Source organism: Mobula birostris, chromosome 2 (genome assembly GCF_030028105.1).
Source record: "Mobula birostris isolate sMobBir1 chromosome 2, sMobBir1.hap1, whole genome shotgun sequence".
Lineage (NCBI taxonomy): Eukaryota > Metazoa > Chordata > Chondrichthyes > Myliobatiformes > Myliobatidae > Mobula > Mobula birostris.
The window spans coordinates 11,687,187-11,697,498 of NC_092371.1; the positions used below are offsets into that span (position 1 = coordinate 11,687,187).

The 10,312-nt window shown below is 43.0% G+C and overlaps 1 protein-coding gene across 1 annotated transcript in view; it reads right to left on the reverse strand.

The window, feature by feature from the left end:
• The window catches only part of rab13 (RAB13, member RAS oncogene family), a 52,510-nt gene extending 42,678 nt beyond the window's left edge, over positions 1-9,832 (reverse strand). Inside the window, exon 1 of the mRNA XM_072283027.1 lies at positions 9,438-9,832. Within this exon, the coding sequence (XP_072139128.1) occupies positions 9,438-9,561 (124 nt within the window). The 5' untranslated portion in view covers positions 9,562-9,832. The remainder of the gene's footprint in view (positions 1-9,437) is intronic.
• Positions 9,833-10,312: the final 480 nt, after the last annotated feature.

Sequence of the window (10,312 nt, forward strand, 5' to 3'; positions counted from 1 at the left end):
TGCGCGGGCAGGTGTGTGCACATGCACGACGTGCCCGAATTGCAGAGCGACGCAGACACACCAACGCACAAGTATAAATGCTCACAATGTGTGTAAGCCAATTGCGTAGGTTACGGCGTTGAGTTGATGCACAAGTATAAATTAGCCTTTAGCCAGCTCCATCATGGCCACTAGTCTCTCCAACATCGAGGACATCATCAACAGGGGACGCTTCAAAAAGGCACCATCTGTCATTAGGGGCCCTGATTCACACAGGAAATGCCCTTCTCATTGCTTCCATCAATGAGGTGGTACAGGAGCCTGAAGACACTCACTCAACGGTTCAGGAACAGCTTCTTCCCCACCACCATCAGATTTCTGAACAGACAGTGAACCCATGAACACTTGCTCACTAATTTTTTCCTTTTTATTGCTCTCTTTTTGCACTACTATCTTTTAACCGAGTAACAAACTTAAAAGAAATACAGATTAAATTGGAACAGTACTATAAAATTGTGTATTAGTTCCTTATAGTTGTTGACAGAGGAATTCAACCAGTGTACATTGATGTGTTCTTTTGATTGACTATAAATGAACAAAATCAGCGCAGCCACCTTATGCAGACAATGGACTGCCTTCAGACAGTGATTTCAAAGACTGCATCCTCCAGATCTTTATTTTCATTCTAACATTCAATATGACAGTCGATACCTTCAAATTCTTCATAGTTCCTAACTTGCTGAAGTAGTGAAATCATTTAACTTTTCACTGCTGGCCATTTCTGGCATCTCCAAGACTGAATACTTGAAACCTCAATGAGAAAAACACTTCTGAATTGTCTTACTGGTTTTCACTTGCTATTAGTTTTTTAACAGCAACACACAAGTGAGTTAAGAAAGAAGCTGAGAAGCAGGACCACAAGGGTAGTAATTTTGGGATTACTGCCTCTGCTATGTGACAGTGAGTATAGGAATAGAGTGAGGTGGAGGATAAATGTGTGGCTGTGGGATTGGAGCAGAGGGCAGGGATTCAGATTTCTGGATAATTGGGCGTGCCCTGTACAATAAAGATGGGTTGCACTTGAATCCGAGGAGGACCACAATCCTGGCAAGGAGGTTTGCTAAGGCTGTTGGGGAGAGTTTAAACTAGAATTGCTGTGCGGTGGGAACCAAACTGAAGAGACGGAGGAAGGGGCAGTTGGCACACAAATAGAGAAAGCTTGTAGGCAGTGTGAGAGGGAGAATACGCAGGTGATAGAAAAGGGATGTGCTCACACTGATTGTTCGAGATGTGTCTATTTTAATGCAAGGAGTATTATGAACAAAGCGGATGAGCTTAGAGCATGGATCAGTACTTGGAGCTATGATGCTGTGGACATTACAGAGATTTGGATGGCTCAGGGGCAAAAATAGTTACTTCTGAGTGCCAGGCATTAGGTGTTTCAGAAAGGACAGGGAGGGAGGCAAAGGAGGTGGGGGCATGGCACTGCTGATCAGAGATAGTATCATGGCTGCAGAAAAGGAGGAAGTCATGGAGGGATTGTCTACGGAGTCTCTGTAGGTGGAAGTTAGAACAGGAAGGGGTCAATAACTCTACTGGGTGTTTTTTATAGACCACCCAATAGTAACAGGGACATCAAGGAGCAGATAGTGAGACAGATTCTGGAATGGTGCAATAATAACAGGGTTGTCATGATGGGAAATTTTAATTTCCCCAATATCGATTGGCATCTCCCTAGAGCAAGGGGTTTGGATGGGGTGGAGTTTGTTAGGTGTGTTCAAGAAGGTTTTCTGACACAGTATGTAGATAAGCCTACAACAGGAGAGGCTGTACTTGATCTGGTATTGGGAAATGAACCTGGTCAGGTGTCAGGTCTCTCAGTGGGAGAGCATTTTGGAGATTGTGATCACAATTCTATCTCCTTTACCATAGCATTGGAGAGGGATAGGAACAGACAAGTTAGGAAAACGTTTAATTGGAGTAAGGGGAAATATGAAGCTATCAGACAGGAACTGGGAAGCATAAATTGGGAGCAGATGTTCTCAGAGAAATGTACGGCAGAAATGTGGCAAATGTTCAGGGGATATTTGTGTGGCGTTCTGCATACGTACGTTCCAATAAGACAGGGAAAGGATGGTAGGGTACAGGAACCGTGGTGTACAAAGGCTGTTGTCAATCTAGTCAAGAAGAAAAGAAAAGCTTACGAAAGGTTCAAAAAACTAGGTAATGTTAGAGATCTTGAAGATTATAAGGCTCGCGGGAAGGAGCTTAAGAATGAAATTAGGAGAGCCAGAAGGGGCTATGAGAAGGCCTTGGCAAGCAGGATTAAGGAAAACCCAAGGCATTCTACAAGTATGTGAAGAGCAAGAGGATAAGACGTGAGAGAATAGGACCAATCAAGTGTGACAGTGGAAAAATATGCATGGAACAGGAGGAGATAGGAGAGATACTTCATGAGTACTTTGCTTCAGTATTCACTACAATCAGATCAGTATTGGAGGGTCGCAGATGTTGTTCCCTTATTCAAGAAAGGGAGTAGGGATAGCCCAGGAAATTATAGACTAGCGAGTTTTACTTCAGTGGTTGGTAAATTGATAGAAAAGATCCTGAGAGGCAGGATTTATGAACATTTGGAGAGGCATAATATGATTAGGAATAGTCAGCATGGCTTTGTCAAAGGCAGGTCGTGCCTTACGAGCCTGATTGAATTTTTTGAGGATGTGACTAAACACATTGATGAAGGTAGAGTAGCAGATGTAATGTATATGGATTTCAGCACGGCATTTGATAAGGTACCCCATGCAAGGCTTATTGATAAAGTAAGGAGGCGTGGGATCCAAGGGGACCTTGCTTTGTGGATCCAGAATTGGCTTGCCCACAGAAGGCAAGGAGCGGTTGTAGACAGGTCATATTCTGCATGGAGGTCGGTGACCAGTGGTGTGCCTCAGGGATCTGTTAGGGACCCCTTCTCTTCATGATTTTTATAAGTGACCTGGATGAGGAAGTTGAGGGATAGGTTAGTAAATTGGCTGATGAAACAAAGGTTGGGGGTGTTGTGGATAGTGTGGAGGGCTGTCAGAGTTTACAGCAGGACATCGACAGGATGCAAAACTGGGCTGAGAAGTGGCAGATGGAGTTCAACCCAGATAAGTGTGAGGCGGTTCATTTTGGTAGGTCAAATAAGATGGCAGAATACCATTAATGGTAAGACTTTTGGCTGTGTGGAGGATAGGAGAGATCTTGGGGTCCAAGTCTATAGGACACTCAAAGCTGCTACACAGGTTGACTGCAACACACATCAAAGTTGACTGTGTGGTTAAGAAGGGATATGGTGTATTGGCTTTAATCAACCAGGGGATTGAGTTCAAGAGCCGAGAGGTAATGTTACAGTTTTATAGGACCCTGGTCAGACCCCACTTGGAGTACTATGCTCATTTCTGGTCACCTCACTACAGGAAGGATGTGGAAGCCATAGAAAGGGTGCACAGATTTACAAGGATGTTGCCTGAATTGGGGAGCATGCCTTATGAGAATAGCTTGAGAGAACTCGGCCTTTTTTCCTTGGAGGATGAGTGGTGACCTGATAGAGGTGTACAAGATGATGAGAGGCACTGATCGTGTGGATAGTCAGAGGTTAATTGAGGGTGATTGGAAGTAGGTACAGAGGAAATATCAGGGGTAAGTTTTTTATGCAGAGAAAGGGCTGCCAGCGATGGTGGTGGAGGCGGATACAATAGGGTCTTTTAAGAGATTCTTAGATAGGTACATGAAGCTTAGAAAAATAGAGGGCTATGGGTAACCCTAGGTAATTTCTGAAGTAAGTACATGTTTGGCACAGCATTGTGGGCCAAAGGGCCTGTATTGTGCTGTAGGTTTTCTATGTTCTAAATTGCATAAAATATGTCGGTAATATTAAATCTGGTATTAAACTCTACACAGACTCATCGTTGCATTCTGTGGAATTTAAAAAGTAAAGGAAATTATCTGATGAAACTTATTAAGGAATGGGGGAGACAGGGTGGAGAATACTTAGAGAATATGGCATCGTGTGGGTCTTAAAAAATATTAGAGCTACAGTCTCAGTAGGGGACTGTAACAAAATCAGAAACAATCCTACATGAAGAGTGTTGGGGAAATAGAGTCATAGAGTACCTTAGCACCTCACAGGCCATTCAGCCCATCTAGACTGTGCTGACCTGGTCTTATGCATCATCCCACTTACCTGTATCCTGATCATAGCCCTCAATACTCTTCCGATTCATGTACATATCCAAACTTCTCTTACATGTTCCAGCTGAAACCACATCTACCACTTCTGCTTACAGCTCATTCTAAACTCTCACCAGTCTCTGAGTGAAATTTCCCTGTCAGATTTCCCTTAAATATTTCATCTTTCACTCTTAACCTATGAGCTCTAGTCCTAGACCCAACCTGAGGGGGAAAACGCCTGCAAGCATTCACCCTATCTACACTCCTGATAATTTTCTACACATCCATCACATCTCCCTTCATTCTCCCGTGTTCAGGGGGGATGAAGTTCTAACCTATTCAACCTTCCTCTGCATTCAGATTCAGATGCACTAATTTATCACATCTACATTGGAAGACACAGTGTAGTGTGTTGTTTGCGTCAGCAACCGAAGGATGTGCTGTGGCCAGCCCATAAATGTCGCCACACGTTCTGATGCCAACGTAGCCTTCTCACAATGTTCAGCAGAACCACAACGGCAAAACAAGCCTCCTTTCATCCAACCACCCATTAACACACACACACCCTCAAGTCCCCCCCAGACATTCTTGTAACTTTTGTCTGCAGATTTTAAGCTTATTGATATCCTTCCTGTAGGTAGGTGATCAGAACTACACACATTACTCCAAATTAGACCTCACCAACGTCTTGTACAACTTCAACAGAATATCCCAACTCCTGCACTCAATGCCCTGATTTATGAAGGTCATTAGAAACCATAGAAAAACTACAGCACAGAAACAGGTCTTTTGGCTGTGCCGAAAGTTCAAAACTCTTGTGAAACTCTTACCTGGAAACAGACATTGCTGGCAGTTCAATTAATTGTAAATGTTGTGACTAATAGTCTCATAATAATAAGGTGGCATGGGAGCACAGCGGTTAGCATAATGCTTTTACAGCGCCGGCAATTCCCGACTCTGTGAGGAGTTTGTACGCTCTCCCCGTGACTGCGTGGGTTTCCTCCGGGTGCTCCGGTTTCCTCCCACAGTCCGAAGATGTACGAATCAGGGTTAGTAGGCTGTGGGCATGCTGTGTTGGCACCAGAAGTGTGGTGACACTTGTGGGCTGCCCCCAGCACATCCTTGGACTGTGCTGCTCATTGACGCAAACGCTGTATTTCACTGTGTGTTTCAATGTATGTGATAAATGAAGTTAATCTTTCAAACACAACCTTCCTCGCCCCCCCCAAGTCTGTGGGCAAGGGCTAGTTTTTAAAAATCTTTCATAGTTCCCTGTAAGGAGATAGGCCATAGCTGAACTGTGATTTCACTAAATAGAACAATAGGTTCAAGGGGCTTATAATGGCCACTCCAAATATTGTTTTTCCATCTGTGGAGATTGTGGCAAGGTAAGGGTTAACTTAATGTCCAGGCAAGGAGATAGATTGCAGATAGCCCAGGCAAGGGAAGGCCTTTGAAAAGCAGAGCTTCCCTTTGCACAGCAGATTTCTGGAGCCATTTTCACTTACTGGAGATGAGATAAGAATGCAAGGGAAGGATGTGAAACACACACACCAACTAAGGGACAACTACTTTACTAACTTCAAAATAGCATTGGTTGTCAGCTTGTAGTTTCTATTGATTTTTAACATCTGTATTGTGAACGGAGATCGATCTTGCAAGTAAGAAATTCAAATATACACATTTCACCGATATCCGTAACTGCTAGTCAATTCTGTACTGAGATGGCAGTTTTCAGTTAAGACTGTGGTGACAGGAGCCACACTGTTTTCCTTGTGCACAAATAAAGTACGACTGAGGAATGAATGCAAGTGTTCTGAGCTGAGTTAATCGAGGACAACACTTCTAGCTCAAGGCGCACAGGAAGAGACAGAAACAGACAGGGAAGATAAGAGGCCGAAGGGTGATCTTACTCGGGTGTATAAAATCCTGAGGGGCATAGATATGGGTGAATGCACTCAGCCATTTTCCACGGTTGGAGGAATCAAGAACTAGAGGGCAGAAGTTTGAGAGAGGGAAGATTTAAATGGGGCCCGAGGACCAACCTGAGAGGGTCGTCAGTTTATGGAACGAGTTTATGGAGGGGTTGAGCCAGGTATATTAACAACATTTAAAATACATTTTGACAGGTACATGGTAGGGAAGGTGTAGAGTGATATGGGCCAAATGTAGGCAAATGGGATTAGCTAAAATGAGCACCACTGATGTGCAGTCAGACTCTTCGCGTGTCGAAGGAACTGAATAACTCTACAGTGGTATTAGAAAATTTGCAAACCCTGTAGGATTTTCTCTGTTTCTACATAAATACGACCTAAAGCGTGATCAAATCTTCACATATCCTTAAACTAGATAAAGAGAACCTAATTGAATAAATGGCACAAAAACATTACACTTGTTCATTAATTTATTGAGAAAAAATGATCCAATATTACGTGTTAGAAAAAGTATGTCAACCTTTGCTATCAGGAACTGGTGTGACCACCTTGTACGGCAGTAACTTCGATCAAACATTTCTGGTAACTGTTAAGCAGTCCGGCACATCGGCTCAGGGGAATTTTAGGCCATTCCTCCTTACAAAACTGCTTCAACTCTGGGATGTTGGTGGGCTTCCTTGCGTGAACTGCTTGTTTCAGGTCCTTCCACAACATTTCTATAGGATTAAGGTCAGGACTGACTCAGCTATTCCAAAACACAAATTTTCTTCTTTTTAAACCATTCTGTTGTTAATTTACTCTTGTCTTTTGGATCATTGTCTTGTTGCATTATCCAACTTTCATTAAGCTTCAGGTGACAGACTGCTACCCTGACATTTTCCTGTAAAATGTCTTGATACAATTTTGAATTCATTGTTCCTGCAACAATTGCAAGCTTTTTTCAGGCCCTGAGGCAGCAAAGCAGCCCCAAACCATGATCCTCTCGTATCCCTTTTGCCAATCACCTGTCCAGCTCTTGGCTCCATCCCTCCCCCTCCTGTCTTCTCCTATCAATTTGGATCTCCCCCTCCCCCTCCCACTTTCAAATCCCTTACTCACTCTTCCTTCAGTTAGTCCTGACAAAGGGTCTCGGCCTGAAACGTCGACTGTACCTCTTCCTAGAGATGCTGCCTGGCCTGCTGCGTTCACCAGCAACTTTTATGTGTGATGCTCCTTCCACTGTGCTTCACAGTTGGGATGAGGTTTTGGTGTTGATGTGCAGTGTCCCTTTTTCCTCCAAACATAGCAGTGTGCATTTCTGCCAGAAAGTTCAACGTTGGTCTCATCTGTCCACACAGCATTGTCCCAGAAGCGTTAATCCAGGTGGTCTTTTGCAAACTTGAAACATGCAACAATATTTTTTTTTGGAGGGCAATGGTTTCCTCCGTGGTGTCCTTGCATGAATACCATGGGCACATGAACACAGACCTGAGCAAGTTCTAGAGATTTCTGCAAGTCCTTTGCTGTTACCCTTGGGTTCTTTTTCACCTCTTTCAGCATTACATGTTGTGCTCTTGGTGTGATTTTTGCAGGATGCCCATTCCTAGGGAGTAGCAACAGTACTGAGCTTCCTCCATTTGGAGACAATTTCTCTTACTGTGGACTGATGAACACTCAGGTCTTCAGAAATGCTTTGTAGCCTTTTCCAGCTTCATGCATCTCTACAATTCTTCTAAGGTCCTCTAAAAGTTGTTTTGATCAAAGCATGGTGCACATAAACAGATCTTTCTTAAGAAGAGCAGGCTGTGTCAGTAACCTGACTTTGTGTGTCTTTTTTATGGGGCAGGGCACCTCTACAACCCACACCTCCAGTCTCATCTCATTGATTGGAACATCTAACTCCAAATAGCTTTTGTAGAAGGCATTAGCCCAGAGGTACACATACTTTTTCCAACAAATAGATGTAATATTGGATCATTTTTCTCAATAAATAAATTAACAAGTATAATGATTTTGAGTTATTTGTTTAATTGGGTCCTCTATCTAGTTTTAGGACTTATGTGAAGATCTGATCACATTTTAGGTCATATTTATGTAGAAACAGAGAAAATTCGTAAGGCCAGTGATGCTGTGGGGATGGAACTGGACTCTCTGACGGTGGTGTTTGAAAAGAGGATGCCGTCTAAGTTGCATGCCATCTTGGACAATGTCTCCCATCCACTACATAATGTACGGGGTGGGCACAGGAGTACATTCAGCCAGAGACTCATTCCACCGAGATGCAACACAGAGCGTCATAGGAAGTCATTCCTGCCTGTGGCCATCAAACTTTACAACTCCTCCCTTGGAGGCTCAGACACCCTGAGTCAATAGGCTGGTCCTGGACTTATTTCATAATTTACTGGCATAATTTTACATATTACTATTTAACTATTTATGGTTCTATTACTATTTATTATTTATGGTGCAACTGTAACAAAAACTAATCCCCCCTCCCGAATCAATAAAGTATGACTATGACTATGACTGCAAGGTTCACAAACTTTCTAGCCCCCCTGTCTTCATACAATATTCTCATCAATGACAACCACTGGAAATTCTCAGTAGGTCTGACAGGAAATGGGGAGAAGGAAATAAGACTTAACGCTTCAGAAATACCCTCCATTTCTCTCCCTGTGGACACTGACTTGATCTGAAATGTGATTTTAGCATTTTTTTTGTTTTTAATCTCAAATTTCTACCACCAATGGTTGAGTGTCTTCGCATTCCGGTTAACAGGCAGGGAAGGGGCTAGCAGTGGAGGTTAGTAACACGCATCTTTTAGCAAGAAAAATACACAATATAACTTGTGGTCTTACAACAGAGGGAGAGAAACACATACCACAGACAGTGGTGAGCAAGTTGTCAGTGATCGATTTTCCCTGAGTCTCCCTTTCCCCTGCAGAAGTCTAGAATTTACTGAGTACTTAAGCACAACAGAACAGGGCAGATTCAGAGACAGAGAGACTGAGAGAGGGGGTGGACAAAGAAGAACTCAGAAATGTGTCTCAGATGAATGGTCAATACATTATTAACATAAAAAAGCAATGGATCTTTTCAGACTGGACATTGACTCATTCACACATCCCTAAATGTCTTCAGTATGTGGGGAAAAAAAGTTTTTTAAAAAACCCATAGCAACTTTTTCCCTTTCATTATAAAGCAAAGTTTGTTTTGATCGATTGTGTTTTGGGAGAAAGCACCAGCAGGCCAAACTGACATGACAAGGAAGGAGAGAGTGAGGGAGGGAAAGTGGGAAAGGGGAGAATAGTTTTCCCAAACTTTTTACTAACTCACCAATGGTAGAAATGTAAGTGCTATTGAAGTTGTCATCGGCGAAGCGGATAATGAGACAAGTCTTTCCTACCCCGCTGTCTCCGATCAGCAGTAGTTTGAACAAATAATCGTACGCTTTCGCCATCTTGAAGCTAATTTCTTTATGAAGCGCTGTGTGTTTTCTTTATATATACAGGGTGGGGGAAGAAACGCTCTTTCTCCCTCTCTTACTTCCACATCCAGGAGTGGCTTCACCTCCGCGTACTAACATTGGACAAACCCTCTCCTTCTCAAGCAGGACGTTTCAAAACCAAACTATCCAGAATTTATTAGCTTCTCTACTTCTATTACTGATTAGGATAATTCGGGGCAGGACCTTCCTGTTTGGGCGAAAGGAACTTTTTTTTTCCCGAAAAAAAATTTTTTCGCTAAGTTTTGGACGCCGCTCAACTTTCTTAAAGGGGAGGGCTGCAGGAGTCGGCTAATTTAAAGGTTCCCTGCCACAGCTTCAGTTTTGTTGAGCTGGGAGGCGGATGGTAGCGAAACGAATCACTGTTTGGAAACTGACACCAAGACGAGGTCTCCCTAGTGACATCCAGCTCAATATCTATTTGGTGGACGTTGCTTTGCTGTGCATAAATGTGAAATTATTTTAACCCACATTAGTGTCGTGCTAACCCATGTTTTGTTTCATTCTTTACCTGGTACGTATTCCCTCGTCTTACCTTACCCTGATATATATATATATATATATATAGATTGGTTGCATTGTGGCTAGAATGTAAATACCAATACCCTTCAGTGGAAAATCCTACAAAAAGAAGTGGATACGGCCCAGTCCATCTCGTGTAAAGCTCTCCCCACAAGTGAGCGTATCTATATGGAGCGCTGTCACA